This window comes from Aptenodytes patagonicus, chromosome 4 (assembly GCF_965638725.1).
Source record: "Aptenodytes patagonicus chromosome 4, bAptPat1.pri.cur, whole genome shotgun sequence".
NCBI lineage: Eukaryota > Metazoa > Chordata > Aves > Sphenisciformes > Spheniscidae > Aptenodytes > Aptenodytes patagonicus.
The window spans coordinates 57,957,108-57,978,292 of record NC_134952.1 but is presented as its reverse complement, the minus strand read 5'-3'; the positions used below and the strand labels follow the sequence as shown (position 1 = coordinate 57,978,292).

The 21,185-nt window shown below is 39.5% G+C and overlaps 2 protein-coding genes across 2 annotated transcripts in view; both read left to right on the top strand.

Annotated features, from left to right (window-relative positions):
• The first annotated feature begins 448 nt into the window (after nt 1-448).
• LOC143159655 (radial spoke head protein 6 homolog A-like) lies at nt 449-7,523 on the top strand. Its single transcript, XM_076336839.1, has 6 exons — nt 449-1,103; nt 1,601-1,832; nt 3,430-4,185; nt 5,290-5,431; nt 6,265-6,382; nt 6,870-7,523. Exons 1-6 carry the CDS (start codon nt 499-501, stop codon nt 7,120-7,122), a joined length of 2,106 nt encoding a protein of 701 aa, XP_076192954.1. The 5' UTR covers nt 449-498; the 3' UTR covers nt 7,123-7,523.
• A 451-nt stretch (nt 7,524-7,974) lies between these two features.
• CENPE (centromere protein E) overlaps nt 7,975-21,185 on the top strand; it is a 38,251-nt gene continuing 25,040 nt past the window's right edge. Inside the window, exons 1-17 of the mRNA XM_076336838.1 lie at nt 7,975-8,030; nt 8,349-8,440; nt 9,311-9,400; nt 9,479-9,597; nt 10,682-10,801; nt 11,768-11,849; nt 12,040-12,107; nt 12,186-12,257; nt 13,880-13,931; nt 14,755-14,842; nt 15,042-15,168; nt 15,841-15,960; nt 17,262-17,420; nt 17,788-17,932; nt 19,199-19,293; nt 19,613-19,669; nt 19,747-19,914. Coding sequence (XP_076192953.1) covers nt 7,975-8,030; nt 8,349-8,440; nt 9,311-9,400; nt 9,479-9,597; nt 10,682-10,801; nt 11,768-11,849; nt 12,040-12,107; nt 12,186-12,257; nt 13,880-13,931; nt 14,755-14,842; nt 15,042-15,168; nt 15,841-15,960; nt 17,262-17,420; nt 17,788-17,932; nt 19,199-19,293; nt 19,613-19,669; nt 19,747-19,914 — 1,710 coding nt within the window. The remainder of the gene's footprint in view (nt 8,031-8,348; nt 8,441-9,310; nt 9,401-9,478; nt 9,598-10,681; nt 10,802-11,767; nt 11,850-12,039; nt 12,108-12,185; nt 12,258-13,879; nt 13,932-14,754; nt 14,843-15,041; nt 15,169-15,840; nt 15,961-17,261; nt 17,421-17,787; nt 17,933-19,198; nt 19,294-19,612; nt 19,670-19,746; nt 19,915-21,185) is intronic.

Below are 21,185 nucleotides of genomic sequence, written 5' to 3'. Positions count from 1 at the left end.
ACACCGCCCTGCCCGCCGGGTAACAGCGGGCGACGGGAGGCACCCGGGCGCAGCAGCTCCAACGGCCACCCCGCCACCAAGCGGCTCTCCCGTGCGCGGCGCCTCCAACGGTTTCAACCGCCGGCCTCGGCGCGCGGGGCTCCGCCAACGGTTTCGACGGCCTCCCTCAGCCCCGCCGTGGTGGTGGTGGTGCCGCCGCTCCCCCCAAGGGGCCTGGCTGCAGCGGGCACGGTTAGCGCGCCGGGACAAGCTGCTATCTCTTCCGCAGCGCGGGGAGAAATGGGGCAGTAGTGCTGGCTCCCGACAGAAAACCCGCCGCGGGCCCACCCCTTCCGGCACCGCCCCGCCGGGCGTCCCAAGCAACGGCGGCCGGTTTACCTCGGCGACGCTCCGCCCCGCGGGCGGCAGCCGTTGCTGCGCGACGAGCAGAGCCGAGGGCGGCTGAGGGACGGCTCGGTGCTCCCGGCCCGGCCCGGCCCGCACCCCCCGGGCCAGGCCATGGCCGAGCCTCCCGGGGAGCCCTCGCCCCAGGATGTCCCGCGGGAAGGGCAGGAGCGAGGCCTCAGGGAGCACTTGTGGCCCGGACACAGCCCCGACCGGCCCGAGCCGTACGCTTCCCACCCGCCTCAGCGGGGCCCCGGGCAGCCGCCTTTTGAGGGCTTTGAGCCTGAAGGAGAGCCTTATCAGCTTCAGCAGTCGGAACCGGGACCAGCTTCCTATGATCCACGGGGAGCAGAACAAGCCGCTTACAAGCTACAGGTGCCAGAAATAAACATCAGCCAGAGATACGTGCTGGGACAAGACGCTCATCAGGCACAGGAGGCAAGGCAAAGCATGTATCAGTCGTATGCGCTAGGATTAGACCCTTACCAAACACAAGAACCAATAAGTGCCTATCAGACATATGCAGTAGGACAAGATCCCTGTCAAGCCTATGAACGTGGGCATGGCCCCTATCAGCCACATGAACCAGGTTATGGTCTCTATCAGCCAGGATACAGTCCATATGATGATCAGATACCCGATCCCAAATCCCAAATGCTGGCAATTCAGAATGCAAAAGCCTATTTACTGAAGAGCAGCACAACATCTGGCCTAAACTTGTAAGTCTGAAAAAAGGACACAATTGAAAGGGGTAGGGAGTATGAGTGGAGAGAGAAGTGGTGTTGGTAAGGGTTATGTTAAGAAGGGGAGGGATACCAGGGAGGTATATATAGAATGGAAGAATGTTATAAATGCAATAGTTCATCGCTATGTGATACTTGTGTTTGTCCAGCATCTTTCAGAATCAAAATTCCTAAGGGAATTTACAGAGTTCAAAGGGAAATTGATTTGATTAAGAGCAAGTTTAAATTCAGCTTCAGCTCCTGAGGCACGTGCGGTATATACCAAAAATGGAAGATGGGACCACTCCTAAGTATATTATAATCAGGCTAGTTTCAAGTCTAATTTCCCATAATGCTCCATGATCCCCTTTCATCTAACTATTCCAGTGATTTCTCCAAAGCTCCAGGTGATTAGCTTCTACTTTTGATATTAAAAACGTAATATTCTAAGACTTTTGTTTAGTAGGCCACTAATATTTACATTTATATGACAGATATGATCATCTTGCTAATATGCTAACAAAGATCCTGGACGAACAGCCCACAAATGCAGTAGACATAATTGAGAATATCAGCAAGGATGTGAAGTGGGCTCAGTTGCAGAAAAAAATGGACACTCTTCGAGATGAACATGAGATTCTTCCAACATTTGAAGCTGCAGAAAAGCGTAAAGCTCTGTTCCTCAAGGCAAATGGAGAAGGAGATGAAGAACTAGAAGAAGAGATAGTGAGTTGTTATCAGAGAAAAATAGATATCATATATACCAGGGAATGGGGGGGAGGATGGCGGGAAGGGAAAGGAGGAAGGGAGGAATTTGTGATCTCCCTTGTAGTATTGCCTCTCACGATCATATAAATAATTGCAGCCACAGTACCATGTACCCTCTTCATAGCTGAGTTGGTCCCATGTTTAGCTGTGAAGAAGAAAACCCATCTGGTTACTTAGTTGGGATTTTTTCCTGCAGTAAATCTAATATCCTGAGCCTTTAAAATCATAGATGTTCTAGAGATGATGAACAGAAAGTAAAGTTTACAATATCTCCCATATGCCAGTTCAACATGGAATATTGCATGCAAATTTCTTTTCTTTATCTAAAAGTGACATTTCTTTACCTAAAGTGACCATAATTCTGGACACCACTTCGAGAATATTGTGCACAGCTGCTACTGTAAAATAGAGAATGGAGAATTTTGTGATCCTTCCAGCTCCAGCTGTGGTGCCAGTCTGTCCTTCTCCAACAAAAAAAATATAGTTATAATGAAGGACTACTAGAATTGAAAAGCCATTTCTTAAAATGGGGTATTTTTCAGTATTCAGTTGCTTATATGCAGAGGCATTTGTACCCAATGAAAAATTAAGATAATTCTTATAACAACCAAGGGAAACTAATCAAGATATTGATTTTCATATGAAGTTACTAGTATACATTCAAATGAATTGCCATTGCAGAATACAAATACTAACATCAGAAGAGAGAGTCTTTCATCTTTTCCATAGCCTATTACTTATTTTACAGTAACAGTGTACAGTGGTAAAAATGGAAAAAAGTAGGGTATTTCAGAAAGGAATTTTTCATACTCCTGTCTATCTTGCTTTGATATAAGAAACCTGGAAGGGCCAAAGAAGTTCCATACGAAACTAGCACTACTTCTTCCAAATTCCCTACCCTGCCATGTACAACTCCTAATATCTTTGTGTGATATAATCACCTACCCCCACGAAATGAGAGAAGATAATGAAGAAATCTTCATTATTGGCCAATTTCTGCTTCCACTGAAGCCAGGTGGAGTCTTATTATGGACTTCAGTAAGAGCAGGGGCCAGTATTTTAAAAAATGCAGGGAGCTTTATGTCAAGGTGTTCAAAAGAACAACATTCACTCCAGAGAAATACTGCTGGTCTGGTGTGAAGTATTTATTACATTTTCCCCAAATGCGTCTGCCACAAAGAAACACAGTGACACTGTTTGCGGGCATCAAGGCCTCTTACGTAGCTGACATGCCCTAGCACTGAAGTCCTTTGTAGATTCTGTGTAAGAATTCTGACTTTCCTTATTTTGCGGTAATTAAAAGTGAGTTTGAATTTTGAAATCCCGTATTCTAAAAGCTGCAGTTCATCTGTGTTCTTTTCTTTCCCTTAAAATAGCATTTTAATTTTTCTAAATGATAGTGGAAGATGTAGTGAATGAATGTCTGCAAAGCACTTTGAGACAATGAGTGGCACTGTAGGAAAGTGAAATATAACATTCAGTGGATAACATGTTTAATTTCTCAAATAGATAATTATACCATTCTTCAGCTCTAACTCCAGATCTTCTTTCCTAGGGAGAGACCCCTCTGCCTAATGTGATGGAAACAGCCTTTTATTTTGAACAGGCTGGAATTGGCTTGAGCAAGGATGAATCCTATCACGTATTCCTTGCCCTTAAAAAACTAATTAGTGTTCAGCCAATCCAGACCTGTCGCTTCTGGGGCAAAATTTTGGGCCTGGAGATGAACTATATTATAGCTGAAGTACAGTACCATGAGGGGGAAGAGGAGGAGGAAACAGAAGAGGAAGAAGTTACTGAGGAAGGAGGGAAAGGGATGGGTGAGGTCGAAGACGAAGATGAGAAGAAAGAAAAAGACGATGAACCACCAAAGTCCACCTATAAGCCCCCACCCGTCATCCCAAAAGAAGAAAATGGGACTGGGGCTAATAAATATGTCTACTTTGTCTGTAATGAGCCAGGCAAACCCTGGGTGAAGTTGCCTCCAGTGACGCCAGCCCAGATTGTCTGTGCCAGGAAAATCAAGAAGTTCTTCACTGGTAGGCTGGATGCTCCTGTTGTGAGCTTTCCTCCTTTCCCTGGAAATGAGGCCAATTACCTGCGTGCACAGATAGCTCGGATCTCAGCAGGAACCCAGATCTCTCCCATTGGATTTTACCAGTTTGCAGAGGAAGAAGGAGACGAAGAGGAGGAGGGGGGAGGAGGAAGAGATACATATGAAGAAAACCCTGATTTTCAGCCCCTTTCTGTGGCTGAAATGGTGGATTCTCTCGCCACATGGGTACACCATGGACAGAGTATTCTAAAGCAGGTATGTTCTGGCATAGCTCACGTGGACCTCGGATACCATTCACACTGCAGTACTCATAGGGTTTCAGAATGTAAATGAAGCTCCTCACCTGCACATTTGAACTATTCACCAGAAATAGTATTGGACTGAAATATTTTTCTACAGAAAATATATTTGATATAGTATATAACATATAAATATGTTGCACATATATACTTTTATATTTTATATATACATATATTTAGGAACCTTCTTGGTTTAGTACTGTTTTCAATGGTGTGTTCTTGAGATCGAAACCTGTCTTTAGATAACAGTATGGAGTTAGGTCTTGATCGATAACAATAATTTCTGGTAATCTTCTATATTAGGTTTTCTCTTTTGAAGTCCTTACTTGACAAAAATGTTTTAAATTCTCTTTTCTTGGGAAGGATGCTAAAATGGAACTTAGGTGATGTTTTCTTCTGATTTTTTTTTTTTGTCGCTTACTTTCTGCTGTGAAACATGCAAATGAAAAAGCTTAAAAGCTTGTGATATCAGGCTAGTGCTGGAAAGAGGTATTACTAATTTGGTGATCATTGCTGGATGACTTGCTGGCCAGTCTACCAATTCAAAAATGCTAGTGTAAAATAACAGCGAATGGTAGGAAATAAGGTTTAAAATTATTACCAGCAAAACAATAGTTGTAAAAATAAAATCTATATGCATTAGAATCTTAAGAACATTTTGTTACGTTCCTCTGACTGGTAGCTAAATAACAAGGCAGACTTTAAAAGGAAGGGGCAAAGTCCATAAATTAAGCCTCTTAGTTGGCGGTAACTGGTAATCTAGCAAGGATATAAACCAAACTGGCAAGGAACTGAAGACTACAAAATAACAAAAAGCTGATGACAGAGGTATAAGGTTATTCTGAAATAGTAAGCAGGGATGAGGGAAGAATGAGGGATATAGGGAACACTCTGCCAAGAGGATACAATATTCTGCCAACAATATACCAATTATGGAATATACATTTTTCTTTTCTTCTCCCCCTCCCTTAACTGTGTGCGTGTGCCTGAGCTAATTGTTTTAACTGCATTCTTTCACTGACTGTTACAAGCATTTATTGTTTTTCCATATCAATTATAGGGTCGCTGTGTTTGGCTTAATCCTTTTCAAAAGTCAGAGGAAGAAGAAGAAGAAGATGAAGAGGAGGAGAAAGCAGAGGAGCCAGATGAACTACAGCAAGAAATAGGACCTCCTCTTCTCACTCCACTCTCCGAAGATGAAGGTATTCTTCACGGAATATGAAGTTTTTGACAGAGAGCCACTAGGAATGTTGGCATTTAGGTAGTAAATATTTGAAGTTATAGGTCTCTGATGCCTCATGGAGCAACATAGTTTGCCCCTGTAGGGTAAGCACATTCTTTTACAAAATTGATCAAAAGCAAAATGGTTAACAGTATTGACATTAAAACTGAAATAATTTGGTTTACTAGTTAACAATCTTCTTGAATACAAAGGGAAAAAATACCTCAGACTTGTCAGGCTACTGCAAGTTCAAGACAGCTCACTACATGAAATACATTCAGCTATTTTTCCATCATCTTTTTAGACAAGAAAAAGTGTGTGTGCACATGTAAATAAATAAAAATACATATGTACACACATGGATAGATATACAAATAAGAATTTAGTTCCTGTAGCATATTACTGCAGCAAATCATGGGAATATGGGAACCTGAATATTAGATTACATCAATAGTAAATTATTTTCCTACTCTCCATTCTTCGATCAAGGTGAAATACAACTATGTAATTTATCCGTAAGTGATAAACAGTCCTTGACAAAAGAAACAGCGGTGAGTACTACTGAATTTCAGGAGCAGGATCTTTTCTGTACGTGGCTCTATTAGCATTCCTGTGCTACCTACCCATACATCCAAACCACCTGTTTGAATACAGCGCCTACATTTACTGTTTCTGACTTCTGGCTCTTCTAACATGCAACTTATTATAACCATTGCTTGAATTCTGTGAGAGTCTTGTAGCTCAGTCTTAAATATTTTGTAGAGGCTCCTAAGTCAATTTTTTCATAGACTTTGTGTGTTGGGCTGCCTCCAGGAATTCAAAACATCCCTGCGTGGACAGCTCAGCCTTCTACAAACCTGATCCCACAATACGCTGTTGCAATCCTCCAGTCTAACCGATGGCCCGGAGCATACGCCTTTGCATCTGGCAAGTGAGTAGCTAGTTGACGTGGTTACAACACAGACTGTATATGCTAGACACAGATGCCTGTCTAATGAAGTCAAAGTTGCTTTATTATTAATTCATTGACTGAATTCTAACTACTCCAGAGACTGATGGAGAAGAGCACTTAAATGTACGCAGGAACAGTAAGTATGTATTTAAGACTGAAAATGAATAATCATTGGAAAGGCTAGTATGAAGTTAATGGATATAAATGTCCAGTTAGTATTTCGGCACAGTCCTTGATTTAAAACCTGTATTCTTGAGTCGGTGGTACTTTTTACGAAAATAGCTACATTCTGTGGTTCAAATGTTCATTCGTTTCCACTACACATGGTACTGTCTTTTAAATACTTCTGTTACCACATATCTGCACCACAGTGACTTTTTGCACAGCAGAGCAAGGAAGCCTGACAACGTCTCCACTGATGTTTTGTTGGGGGGAGAATGTGTCATCTTTCACTTTTCTTTCTCAGGAAATTTGATAACATCTACTTTGGCTGGGGTCACAAATACAGTCCAGAGAACCATACTCCCGCACTGCCTCCACCAGTGCAAGCAGAATACCCCAGTGGGCCAGAAACCACCGAGACAAGAGACCCCACTCTGGAAGAGGAACTGGCTTTCAAGGCTGCGACGGAAGAAGCCTTAGCTGCAGCTGAGGACGAGGAAGATGAGGAAGATGTTGTTGAGGATGATGAAGAGGAGGAGGAGGAGGAGGAAGATTAAAATACGGGGGAAACGTTTTTATTTTAAAAGTTTAAACATGAATAGTGTTTTCATAAATTAGTCATTAATTAGTTGACTTAAAAGAAATGCAATTGGAGCGTGCCTTCTTTTTTGCTTTCTGTAGGCTCTTTGCAGCTACCTTCCCCTCCTTCCCTGCCCCCAAGCCCACCCGCGCTGGCGTGAGGGCTGCATTGCTCTCACTGGAAGACAACACAATGAAGTAGCCTTTTCTTTGAAGGGCAGGCAGGCACAGTCTGCCTCCGTTTCCTAAAATAATACTGCTTTGAACTACCCTAACCACCATCCACCAAACGTTCATGTTGTTTTTCTAACCCGCACTTCAATACCCATATAAATTTTACTTAAACCAAAAAAATAAACATAATTGCATGGCAGCGTCACTTTTATGCGTGAAAGCATACTATTTAAGTTCAGTAGATAGCTTATTAAGCTACTGACGGAGCGCACGGTAACGATACCGCCCACCGACGCCCTCCCGCGGAGCGCGGCCATCCCCCGCACGCCGCCACTCTTACGGCGCCGCAGCCCCGGCCGGCACCATCGCCGGACTCCCGACAGACAGGGGTGTGCCGCGGGACAGCTCGTGGGCTGTTCAGCCATCTATGCCTCGCTACGCTTTCCCTGCCCCCCCCTCCCCCCCCGTCAGCTGTTGGCGAGTGGTACGCTCCGCCGTGGCGTCTGCCCTGCGCGGGCCAATAGGAAGCGGCCTCGGGAGCAGTTCAAACGCCGGTGGCGGTTGGGTCGCTGTGTTGCTCCCCTGGGTGCGGGCGGGCGAGAGAGAAGTGAGCGGCTTCCCTGTCGCAGGCGGCCTCGTGCCCAACGGCCGCGGGGATGGCGGACGAGGGAGCCGTGACGGTCTGCGTGCGTGTGCGGCCGCTCATCGCCAGGTGAGGCTCCGTCTAGGCGGGAGAGCCGCACCCGAGCCCCCGGCCTGAGGGGAGGCTGTAGTGCCGTCCGCGGCCTCGGGGTCCCTCGGCTTCCCCGGGTGTTGCTGGGCCCCCGGGGGCGCCGCTACCGCACTACGAAGAGGGGGAGACGGGGGCATAAATGCGGCGTCCGTCCCCGTGGAGGAAGGAGAGAGCCGGAACAAACAGGGCTGGCGGGGGCCTGGGGGTGAGAGGTGCTCGCGGTAAGGTGGGGGTAGACCCGCGTTGTAGGAGCGGAGTCCTAACCTAATGAAGTTAACAGAACATCTCTTCTTTTAGAGAAAGTGCTCTAGAAGATAAAGTGTCACTCCACTGGAAAAGTGAAAATAACACCATTTCTGAAGTGAATGGTACAAAAGTATTCAGTTATGGTAAGAATATGAAAGCGATTATTTTATTTTGATGCTTATATGGACCTTCGTTACTGTGCTACTTGAATGTATCCTAACATCAATGACCTTAGCTTTTTGCAACGTCCCTGAACCTTTTTTTCTAACTTCATAATTCTGAAAGAGTACTAGCGGGGCACACAGGATTTCGGTTTTAGTCAGTACCAGGAATGTGCTTTTGAAGTCAGCTTCCTGACAGACGTTGTTTTTTCTGTTCTAGTTCATGCTGTAGAGCGGTTTTGGAACATGAGCTGGATTCTTTTCATAACAATTCCATTTACAAATGGACTAGACTAGGGCTAGTCCAGAGCATTTAGGGAGAAAGGGGTGGGGGAACCCACAACTGAAAAGTGCCTAGTGTGGATGTTAGGTCCTCATAACTAACTGCCTTGCTTTCAGTCTCTTCCTACCGATTCACTCGGTTAATATGAATGTAGCCACTACAAAGATTTTTCCCAAATTGTAGATTCAATAAAAGCATGCTCCAACCTAGGAGTTTTAACAAGTAGCCTGTCTTGTCAGGCTTATAATCCTCATAGATAAACTAGCCATAACTGGTTTTAGGATTAAATGGGATGACTGTTTAACTATGTCCATCATTCTTAGGTTTTTTTTGATCTGTCTGTTGGCTGTTCATTGTATCTTTCTTGGTCCTGGGTTTAATATTTTTTTTAAAAAAAAAAGAAAGCCTGTGTTAGTAGTGTCACAACTACATTTTATGGTTGAATTGTCCTACAAACAATCTGATGCCCATTTATTGGATTTGAAGTCAACAATACTGAGTAAGATGACAGCTTGTTTTTGACTTGCAATACAATGGATTTACATGCTTTATTTTAATTTTTTTTTAAGATCGTGTCTTTCATTCAAGTGACAACACTCAGCAGTTATATGAAGGTGTAGCTGTTCCAATTATACAGTCAGCTGTGCAAGGTTACAATGGTAAGTTTTAAAACTGTGTTTAAATCCTGTTTGTAATGGTTACATTTTACTAATTACTTATGAAATACATCTTTCTAGGCACAATTTTTGCTTATGGACAGACTGCTTCAGGGAAGACATACACAATGATGGGAAATGAAGATTCTGTGGGCATTATCCCTAAGGCAATTCAACATGTTTTCAAAATTATTTGTGAGGTGAGTAATTCCATTAAATTGAAGTGACTGAAAGGACTGGTATTCTTTCTGATTGTTACAGAAAAATTTATTTTAGTGTCAAGGAGCTTATGAAGAAAACGAATTTATATTGGACTATATGTTGCAGTTGCTTTGCTAGCCTTGCAAAGATGAGTGCTTAAAAAGAAAGATAATGGGACTCTTTTAGTTAGAATCAAATTGGTACAAAACTGAGGGGGGGTGTGTTAAACTTGCAAATATACTAAACCTTGATTACAAGTATAAATAGATGCTCACTCATTAATGTGGTAGATAAGGTAATGTGAAGCTTTGTGTTTGTTCTGCTATTTTAAAACTGAAAAATTAACAGTATTGAAGACTTTTAGTGGGAAGAATATGACACTAAATTTACTTATTTCAGGCTTTCAAAAGAATCATAGGTTAATTGCTCAGTGCTAATAGGAAGTAAGGAGAAGGTGTAAGTTAAAACAGTGATTTCCAAAACATCATATACAGAGCACTTGCTTCTGCCTTGAGGATTTCAGGTAGTCATTATCAGTTATGTGAAATGGTCACTGCTCCTTTGAGGAGGTGCAGAGTACATCAGGGGGTCTATAAAAGTAACTAAAGCCAAGGAAACTTTCCATGGTGCTGTAGTCCTTGAGTCCATTGTGCAGCCTTTCCTCACCCCAGTATTCTCTACCAGGGAGGCAGGAGAAGAAGCAGCAGCAGCAGTAAAGTAAATCTAAGCAAGCAGAGAGAAGACTAGGTACACAGAGAGGAAAGAGCCTAAGCAGGAGGAAATTAGATATGGAAGTGGCATTTAAGTGGGGTGACTATTGTCACACTTCTGTAGGGCAGTTATCTCACTTTTATAACCTACTAAAAGTGATATACCATTAATGCAGCTGGAAAGAGGTGGGATAGAAGAAAAATGATTCTGTATTGGTAGATGCTAACATGCAAAGAGGATGGGGAGGGGGAAGAAATTTGTGGAACAATATCCAAACATGTATACCTCTGAGTTCAGAAAACTTGCGTTAAAAGGTGTTCATTGATTAGTCTTATTTTTTCTTTTTTCTTTTTTTTTTAATTTGAACATTAGATTCCAGATAGAGAATTCTTGCTAAGGGTTTCTTACATGGAAATCTACAATGAAACCATTACAGATTTGCTCTGTGATATCAGGAAAAAGAAGCCTCTGGGAATTCGTGAGGATGTTAATGTAAGTGAATGTTACGTAGTGCAAGTCTTGTATCTGCTTGGAGTAAAAGAAGTTAAAAAAAAAAAAAGCAGCCTTCAGAGGCATCTAGTTGAAGACTTTTCTGTGTCAAATTGTGTAGTTGTTATCTTCAGAATTACCAGAAGGACACTTGATGTAGTAGAGTAACAACAGTGAAGTTGGGCTTGCTGTTGCTGGTTTATCTTTATAAATGTTTGTAAATGTAGACTTAATCCCTTAAGTTTCCCAGGAGAGTATATTTTATTTAACTTTGACAGTGAATACATGGGAGTTGTCTAGCTAATAAAACTTCTACAAATGTGATATTAAGCCTCTAGCTCAATGTGTTAGAAGTCTTCAACAGATATACAGAGTTACTTTAATACTATCTTCATATCATCTACAAAGTAGATACACTTTTCTTCTACAGTAATCATAGAATAACCGTCAGACTAGAACTATTCAGTAAGATGATCAGTAGGGAAAAAAAACTATATTAATGCCATCTTCAGTTTCTTTACATTAAGTTTTGTAGCAAATAATAAAAATTGGTGGTTTGGTTTGGGTCGTTTTTTTTCTTTCAACACCCTAAATGATCAATGCATTTGGAACTTGGCAAGAAGGGAGACTTATCAGTTGTATGATTATGGCTTTATAACATTTACTGAGAAATATACTCCTGGATTCCCTCAGAAAATGTCCAGACGGATATTTCCCTTACCAGTTTTGTTTCTGGGAAACTTCCTAGATCTCTATTTGATTCTTGTGCCTTTAGGCTACAGTTCTGATAAAGGTCTAAACTTCCCCATTCCTTGTGTTCAGAGTAAAAGGACATTCAACTGATATTGCTTCCTTTTAAGAAGGAAGCAAACTGGAATAAATACCATAACAATTGCTGGTAATGTTAACTTAATGTATTGAAGTGAGTTCTAGAGTTCAGTAAAATCTATTACTGTTTTTGCTCTTAAGAGGAATACCTATGTAGAAGATCTGATTGAAGAGGTGGTGGTTGCCCCAGAACAAGTTATGGAATGGATCAGAAAAGGAGAAAGTAAGTTGTTTAGCCAATGTCAGCTGCTATCTTAGAAAAGCCCTGATGAATCTGATATATCTAGAATCATGGGGTATCTCTTTGAGATTATATTCAGAAATCAATGTGTTTCAGAGTTTTAAAATTGTACTTTGTTATCTCCAGTTTATCAGAATATAAGCAGAAGTATTCTAATATTGCTTTTTGACAGAAAATCGCCATTATGGAGAAACAAAAATGAACGAACACAGCAGCCGTTCTCACACGATCTTCAGAATGGTAAAAACTGTTTCACTATTAGGAGCGTTTTTATTATTTTTGAAGTGACAAAAACTTTATTGCATCCTCTTCTTCTAGATCATTGAAAGCAGAGAACGAAGTGACCCTGCAAATGCAAACTGTGATGGAGCAGTGATGGTATCGCACTTGGTAAGCTGTACTCGGAGAAGTTATTAAATAGGCATTTAAGTTGAGAATTTACTGTTACCGCTTGTTTGAGAGAAGAATGTTGCTTTATAATGACATCACAAGCACGCTTAGTTGTTAACTTCTACCAGACATTTCTTAAGCAGAAATCATGTTTCTGATAATCTGTATAGAGGGAAACTCCTGGGATGTTATCTAGAGGATATCTTCCCACCAAAGGGAATTCTGACACGGGAATAGTTCCTAGACAATTTGTGCTGGATTGGGGAGTGTTATGCCCTTCCCAGGAGCCTAAGGGACTATTGTCAGAGTGCTCTTGCATTTTGTTAAATGCAGCTTCCCCTACTGACAAGTTCCTGACCCCTACATGCAGTTCCTGACCACTGACAAGCCCAGTGAAATAACTTCTAAAGTGGGTTACCTTAAGGCTTCTCTTAGTCTCGGATTCAGTTGTTGTTAAAAGAACATGTGATCTACAGCTGCAATTGCCAGAAGATTGATTTTTTCAAAAGTAACCCCACTTAGTATCTGTTTGGTGGATTACTAGTATATGAAACATCCCAAGCTGGGGGGAATACACTGATGTCTAGGGGAGTGTTTTGGTTTCTGAAGCCTTCCCTAACCAGCCTTTCCTTGATTCCCAGAAAAGAATCCAAATCAACTGGAGGAATGAAATCAATATGAAAGTATTTGAGCTTGCTAAAATCTGCATGAGCATTCTTACTCGGAATTGGGAATAGCATTAAGTCAATCGCATTGTGGAAAGTGCTTTCTGTTCTGGCTTCATGTGGAAAAAGCTCTGGGATCTGAATGTAAACACTACCCATGCAGTATCTGAGCAAACTACTGCCTGCTTTTTTTTCTCACTGTAGCTTATGGGATCTACTCTTCTAACACCACCCCCCACCGTCTGCCCTGTCTCTGTTCCAACTGACTTTATAGTAACCTCTACTAACGGGGGGAGATAGAGGGGGTTTTGGCCTTTTTGGTCTGTTGCTGCTTGGTGGAGTTAGTACAGGATTTTGCCCTTCTAAAACAGAAACCAATTAAAGTGAGGGCTACTTGCTCAGGCAAATCATTATGGGATGCTATAAAGTTCTAGTTGACTTTAAACCAGATTGAGTGAGGCTTTTCCTCTGGTTTTTAATTTCTTCCTTTCCTTATCCCCACATTGACAGGCAAGGAGAGACATACAGCTGATTCAGGACAGGGTGCTAGATAATCTCATCTAGGCTTGCTTTCCCATGAAAGACTGGACCAGATGATCTGTGGTTCTATGAAGCTTCCTACGGCTTTAATCTGTAGTCAACATTTCTGTATTGAGAAACTATGTTTATGTCTCTGTTACTGAGGGTAGGGGGAATTGCACTGCAAGTTTGAAATACTGTTCAGGGTGGTATTAATAGAGTTCATACAAACTTATTCCATGTCCTTATGTACCTTGAAAGTATTGTTTGGTATGTGTGTAGTAACATTATTGGAAGTAATCCATAGCTGACAGACCTCCTTGCTTTTTTCTAACTGTAACTTTAGTTCATTAAATTCTTAGCAGAGATTTAGAATTAAGAAGATCTGAAACTAAATTTCCTCAGAACTAACCTGTGAAATATTTAATGAATTTGCAGAACTTGGTAGATCTGGCAGGCAGTGAAAGAGCTAGTCAAACAGGATCTGAAGGTGAGTGTTAAATGAGGCTCTTCTGATGACCACTTCTGTTAATTAACCCTTATGAGAGACTATGATAGAAAGGAAATTATTTGATCTATGTGCTATTGTGTTACTTATTGTTTATAAATAATTTCTTTTCCCATTGGTAGGGCAGGATCTACTCAGGAAAATACTGAAAATGCTGTAAATTGCAAACAATTGGGTAGAAATGTGGCTTTTCTAGAATAGCAGGTCCAGCAACAGTCATGCACTGAACTAATAGAATGGAGATGAATCAGTAAACTTTCACCTGTAGTAAAGAAATCATTAGAAGCTTGTAGGGACTCATATGTAAAGGTAAAGAGTGCATAGGTGGCTCATTCTTTAGCTAAGAGGAAGTTTGATTGTTAACAACAGCATGAAGCTGCACGAAAATACCTTTATCATAAAAAATGATCTGAGAAGAACGCAAGTTAATATTCTCTCTTATAAGGAATAACTAGCCCAAAAGTTGTATCTAAGGCTGGTTTGGTATGCCTACACATGTAAATAAGGGCATTTGCAAAATTTAAACAGGAAACAAAATTAAAGATCTTATGGCCCCAGCAACTTACTATGTGAAGTGATTAATGTTTACTTGTGATAGATTACTATCGTATTTTGATGCATTTCGGCTATTATAAAGGATTTGATAACTGGCTGCTGCTGAGTCATAGTGCATTGTGGCACTTGAGATTTAACTCTTGGATAATCCCTCTGAGCATGACTAGCACAAAAGCTTGACAGGTTGAAAATGTATCTTAATGTTGTTTTAAATTTAAAAATAAAATAAAAATTACTGTGTGATACTTAGGTGTCCGACTGAAAGAAGGCTGCAATATAAACCGGAGCTTGTTCATTCTGGGTCAAGTTATCAAAAAACTTTGTGACGACCCTTCCGGGTAAGCACTTGTGTTTGTATACTTGTTTTAAGAGAAGTCACTAATAAACTAAGAAATTAAAATAGGATTATATATAAGGATTTTATATAGGTAACTATTTCAAATAACATATTACTTCTAGAAAAGATATTTACTGTGTTTTTTCTATACAAAAATATTAATTCTTTCTTCATTTTTTTTCTTTCCTCTTCTTCATCAGCTTCATAAATTACAGAGACAGCAAGCTGACTCGAATTCTGCAGAACTCCCTTGGAGGAAATGCGAAGACGGTTATTATTTGTACAATCACTCCTGTTTCTTTTGATGAAACGCTCAGTACTCTTCAGGTAAAACTCCTCACATGTTTTCAAGCATTATTCTGACTCAAGGCTTCATTGTAGACAGGTCGGAGGAGTGGAAAATGTAATCTGCTGGACCTGTAGTCACTTGAATCTTCTAAAGGTCCTCTGTGGACTTGGAACTTGGAATATCTGTTTTGTACACAGCATCTTTTCCCAGTCATCATCTTCTACTAGGTTGCCTAAGTAGAGCTTTCTGGCAGTTGGAGCAAAGCTCCTTCTTTCACCTTGCAGGCAGTAGATAACCTCTGTTTTCTCATTTGCCTTTTCCAAACACAGTTAGAACTACAAGTCTTTGCTAACACAAGATGTTAGACAGGTCCTACAGTAACTGAACTATTCATGAACTGTATTTTTTAGGTAGGATTGTCTTGCTTTTTGGTGGTCTCTTGAGCTTTTTATTAATAAAAAATAACTTGGTATATTTCTGCTTAAATGTTAAGCTTCACTTTTTAGGTATTAATATCTAGCAAAGAAAACTTACCTTTTTGAAGCTTAGAATACATGAAAAATAAGCAAATGTAAATATTCGTGTCCTTTATTACATGTTGCTCCTTATCTGAAACTGTCCCTTTAATTCTGTTGAGAAATATGAGACAGAATAAGTCTTTAGAGAACAAATATATCAAACCTGTTGCCCATGAGAGAATATTCTTCCAGTTTGCCAATACAGCCAAAAGAATGAAGAATACTCCGAAAGTCAATGAAGTACTTGATGATGATGCCCTCCTGAAGAGATATCGCAAAGAAATTCTGGATTTGAAAAAGCAGCTGGAAGAAGTATGTAACAAACTTATTAAAATTAATTTATCCTTAGTACTGATAGCTATTTGGAAACACTTTGTTTTAAACCAAAACGAGTTAAATTTGGAGGGGTAGGTAAACTCCTTTAAAGTGATATCTGTCATTTCTATTGAGAGAGTCAAAATTCAAAAGGTGATGTGAAGTTTAGAACAACTGGTGATAGTCAACATATCTGTGTGAAAGCTAACATTGAATGAGGTCAACTAACTGAATTGCTTTCTTTCTGTAGGTTAATGTATTTAAGAAATAAAATTTGTCGTGCCTTATAGCACACTTTAATATTGCCACAGATCAAAAGGAATAATTAATTGCAATATAAGAAGTTATTGAAAGATTCCAACTTAATTCATATTTTTCCCCCTTACTGATGTTTAACTTCAGTTTGAGTTGCAAGAAGTTGCAACTGCGTAAGATCACTGGCAAAACTGATGTCACGTATAGGCAGAAGATACATTTTTGAAAATGAACAACAGTAACTTCCCACTAAACAGTGTGGTCTATCCTATGTTCATCTTTCTCCAAAAATCTATGGAGCTGAGGAGCACTCTTGCAAGTCTTGTTAGAGCATACATCGTAATATAAAGCACAGGAAAATCACAATTCTGAACATGTTTTGGTGAATTAAATCATCAAAAGATGCTTTTTTTTCCAAATAAAAATTAGTCATGGGAAGTTTAAGAAAAAATAACTGACCTCTTATTTTTAAAAAGAATTAATTTGCAGTATAAACTCTCACCTAGAAGTGTGTTTGCTATCTTCTGAGATACTAGGTAGTGAGGAAAGTACTTAATTAAGTACAGAAGAGTTTGTTGGAAAATCCCATGTGAACTTCAAATTACTCTATTGTAAGCTTATAATAAAGTTGTCAAAAAAAAAGCTACTGTAATGCAGTTGCCTTACAACAGAATAAATTTTCAGTACTTCAAATTTTAAGAGACCACATGTATTAGAATAGGTTGCTGTTATTTGACAATTGAATCGTAGTTCTTAAAGAGCTTCAGGCTTCTGGCACCGTGGGAAGGTCATCTTAAACTGTTACACTTGAAAGAGTACTTTTTTGTCCTTAGAAAAATTTGAGGCTGTATTGTTTTTGGGGAATTTTGAGCCCTTTAAATGCTAAGTCCACAGGTAAATTGTAGACTAAACTGTCAGTTTCATTGTTAAAGATTAAAGACAGCTCTTCCAGACTTAAAAGAATATATGTGTGTGGTTGTTTCTAAACATTAGTAACTGTGTATCTTAAAATGTCAGTTTGAGTAATATTCTTTTTATGGAAGGTGTCTTCAAAGACTCAAATTCATGCAATGGAAAAAGACCAACTGGCCCAGCTGTTGGAAGAAAAAAATTCTCTTCAAAAAGTACAGGAAGATAGGATACGAAACTTAACTGAGATGCTGGTGACTTCTGCCTCGTTTTCCTCAAAACAGAATGCTAAAGTAAGCACCTGTTGTAGATTTTATTTGTTAACTCTGAAATACTTTGCAAAAGGTAATATTAAATATATAGGGTTATATTCACAATGAAGAATAAGTTTGATAGGCAATTTTCACGTAACTTCTTATTTTTAAAGGGGTAACTTTTAAAATAACTTCTGAGTGAGTATCAATTCAATGTTGCCTTGCAGTGAACAGACTGCAGAGACTTTTGCTTTCACTGTTATGCTGTAGTTTAATTTTGAAGAAACTGTAGAACATTGTCTAGTTAGCTGCTGGTACTTGTTACAGAACTAGCCTAATGCAACATCTACTCTCTACTTAGTGCTTTGGTTGTATCACTTTTTCTGTAAATACTTTTTTTCTAAAGGCCAAGAGAAGAAGAAGAGTTACTTGGGCTCCTGGTAAAATAAACCAGGCGAATGTGAGCTATTTTGAAGACTTTGAAAAACCAAGGCTGACTGAAACAAAAAAAATGAAAATGTCTCTGTCGGCACTACCAGACGTGGAGGATTGTAAGTATCTTCAGGAAAAAATAAGGAAACTCTGCAAAGCAGCTTTGAAATGAGAAATAATCCCTTTATAATAAACTTGTTAAAAAGCAAATTAATTTGCTAACAATACAAAAGCTACATTTAGTTGGCACTATACTACTCAAATTATGTTCCATGGAACCCAGTGTTGAAAGAGTTACCTGTAGCCCATAAGGAAATTACATTTGTCTGCCAGCAAATAATGCTGCCTGGAAGGGAAGTGGTTTTAGCACAATAATACTGGTAGTTCTTGTGCTGGAAAATAAGGTTCATTTTATTTAAAAAGTGGGAGCACGAGTCTTACTATCCCAGCGGAAATAACGTGTAGCAAATTCCTGTTGGATAACTTGCAAGCATTACTTAGTTTCCCAAAGGGGGTAAGTTGACTCTCTGATAGCACAAATTAAAAAAAAAAACCAAACCAAAAACACCAAACTAAATGTCCCTGTACACACTTTCCAAGGAAATTCCCCCCCGTCCCCCTCTCTTCTGGATATTGAGCTTTTTAATTTGTTAAAACCAAAGGTAAGAGCTGTGAGGTGAAAGGGTCTGCAGATACTTCTGCTGTGCAGCCTACCCCAACCCCCCATTTTTTTGTAAAAGTAGCCAAAATTATTCTTAACACAGACTATCCATCCAAACCGTGTTCTCCCCCAAAAAGGAGGGGATAAAAAAATCCTCAACAAGAATAGAGAAGTCATTACTCAAAGATCAGATTGAGATACAGAGAAATTCAAGGACTTATTAGAGGAACGAGGGACAAAAAAAAGTTGAACCGAAGACAAGAGAATAATTGGACAGTATTGTTGCTGAATTGCATCTTCTTACAGCCTTGTTACCTATCCTTCTGTCCAGCTTTTTTGCTTGTGTGTGGATTGTCGGGGGGGGGGGGGTGTCTGTATGTGGGGCGGTGGTGCTTTTTACTTTAAATCTTGCAGGATACTGTTGAGTGGTTTTCCTTGACACTTAAACACATTTCCTAGTCTGTAATTAAGTATATATTCTGGATTTGGTTTAGTATTCAGTAACTTGTGGTAAGGTGGTCAGCATAAGTGTAGGGACTGGACGTCAGTGTTGTTCCCTTTCATAAGAGAAAATCATGAGATTCAGAAGTCCTACTCAGTGTCCTACATCTTTGCCACTGAATGATTGTTTCCAATGTGGTAAAATTCTTTGATAAGAAAATTCTTGATGTCCAGTTTAAAATCTACTGCTACTCTGTATTTTTTAATACATCTTTCTTTTCAGCTATGTTAGAGAATTCTGAACATGACAACCAATGTCTGATGGTTCCTGATCAAACTTCGGATGTAGAATGGACTGCTGGACCTAACATGAATTGGGTAACATCATAATCTATTTCGGTTGTCTGATACAGTGCATATACATTACATGCTTCTCAGTAAGATCAGCCTTACTCTTCTGTAGAACACCAATATTCTTCTATGTGTCTCAAGAATTATTATAACTGGTTAGAAAATAAGTCTCTTGGTCATCTCTGAAGTTGTGGGATGGTTCTACGATTCTATGGTTTTGTGGCGAATGATCCAGTAAGCTTTGGTATTTAAACAGGACTAGCTGTGAAAAGGCAAGCAACAAGAATATGATACTAAACTTGCTTGATCTTGTAGATCAGTTAACTGAGAGTGATTCTTTTTCTAGACTCAGAGAGACTTTGAAGAATCTGTGCAACTCTGTGAAGCGTTAGCACTAGAAAAGGTAAGTCTGTTCTGTATTTTCTAGAAATGAGACTGACATTCCAACAACTTCTAAAGCTTCTTGTGCTGCTTTTTCAGGATATTGCTGTAAATGAGGTCAATGTCCTGCAAGCTAACTTTAACAACCTAGTATTGGAAAATGAGCAGTTGAAATCAGAAATAAATGAAATGAAAGAGAAACTGAAGGAAAAAATAGAAATGGATGAATTTGAAGCACTGGAAAAACAAACACAAAAAGATCATGAGGTAAGGTGCATTGAAATAAATACAGAGACAAGAATTCTCTATGCTTAAATGTTTTCTAGAGTTTATTAAGTGTATGTATACTTGGATGTTGATTCACAAACAGATGGTGTTATAAGCTATGTTCAGCAACAGAATGAATGAACCCAGGATTTAAGCTGGATTTACTCAGTGTAAAATTCAGACTTAAATATTTGGAGGGTCGCATACTGAAGTCTGGTTAAACATATATTTGTGTGTGTGTTTATATGTATTCATATATTATTTTTATATATGCATGATCTGAATTTCACTCTAGATTTCTGCAAGAGACAGTTGTTTTGCTGCATAAATACATTTTAGAACTGTTTTGAAGTTAAAGTATGGTTACTAAACCATATTTCACATTTCTTGTGCAAAACATCTTGGTTTACAATCCAAGATAGCTCTGGCTTTTGAGAATCCATTGAACTATGTGAGCGTTAACTTTTAACATGTTATTTAACTTAGTAAGAAAATACTTTAAAATAATAGTGTGAATAGTAATGTCTGTGGAACACTGAAACATTGTATCTTGTGCCAGGAAATCAGAAAACATAAACCTACCTGCTGGATAACTCATGATATAGGAAATGCTGACTTTCAGTTCCCTTCACCTCCTTGTGCTGTTAGTGGAGCTGTACCTTGTTTGTCCAAATGTTTTATGCTCTGATTCTGTAACCTAAAATATGTATTACATGTATTAGGTTCTAGCTGCCCAAGGGCTAGATGGTGAAATAAGTCACAGCACAAAAAAACAAATAACAAAAAAACCCCAAACCAAACAAAGCCCCCAAACTAACAACTTGAGGTATTAAGATATGGATGCATTATTCCATTTCTTTCCTGATACCTTCTCTACAGATTACTTGTACATGCTAGTCAGTTTAATATCCTCTGACCATGAAACTAAGGTTGAAGCTGAAGTTATCCTTTTGCATTGTTGTTTCAGGTTACAATTTAACAAGATCACCTCTCATTTCCATTGTGTTCCCTATGAAGATTTATGGATCTTAAACAAAATGGATCCATAACAGATTGATTTAGCTTGTATTCAAGACTCTCTTTAGAAGACCCTTTGTATGCTAGACTAATTGTGCCATCTTCCTTATCAGCCAACATTTAACAAATCCTTAGTTACTGTTTTCCCTGCAAAGCTTTTGTGTATCTAATAACAGATGCAATATTCTAAAGTAGCAGTTCAAGAACTGCTTTTTGAATGATTCATGTTTTCAGATAGGTATCTGAAGACAGTC

Coding starts and splice junctions, on each gene's coding strand:
- LOC143159655 (XM_076336839.1), top strand. CDS start 499: ATGGCCGAGCCTCCCGGGGAGCCCTCGCCCCAGGATGTCCCGCGGGAA. Junction 4,186..5,289: donor GACAGAGTATTCTAAAGCAG/GTATGTTCTGGC, acceptor TATCAATTATAG/GGTCGCTGTGTTTGGCTTAA. Junction 6,383..6,869: donor TACGCCTTTGCATCTGGCAA/GTGAGTAGCTAG, acceptor TTTCTTTCTCAG/GAAATTTGATAACATCTACT.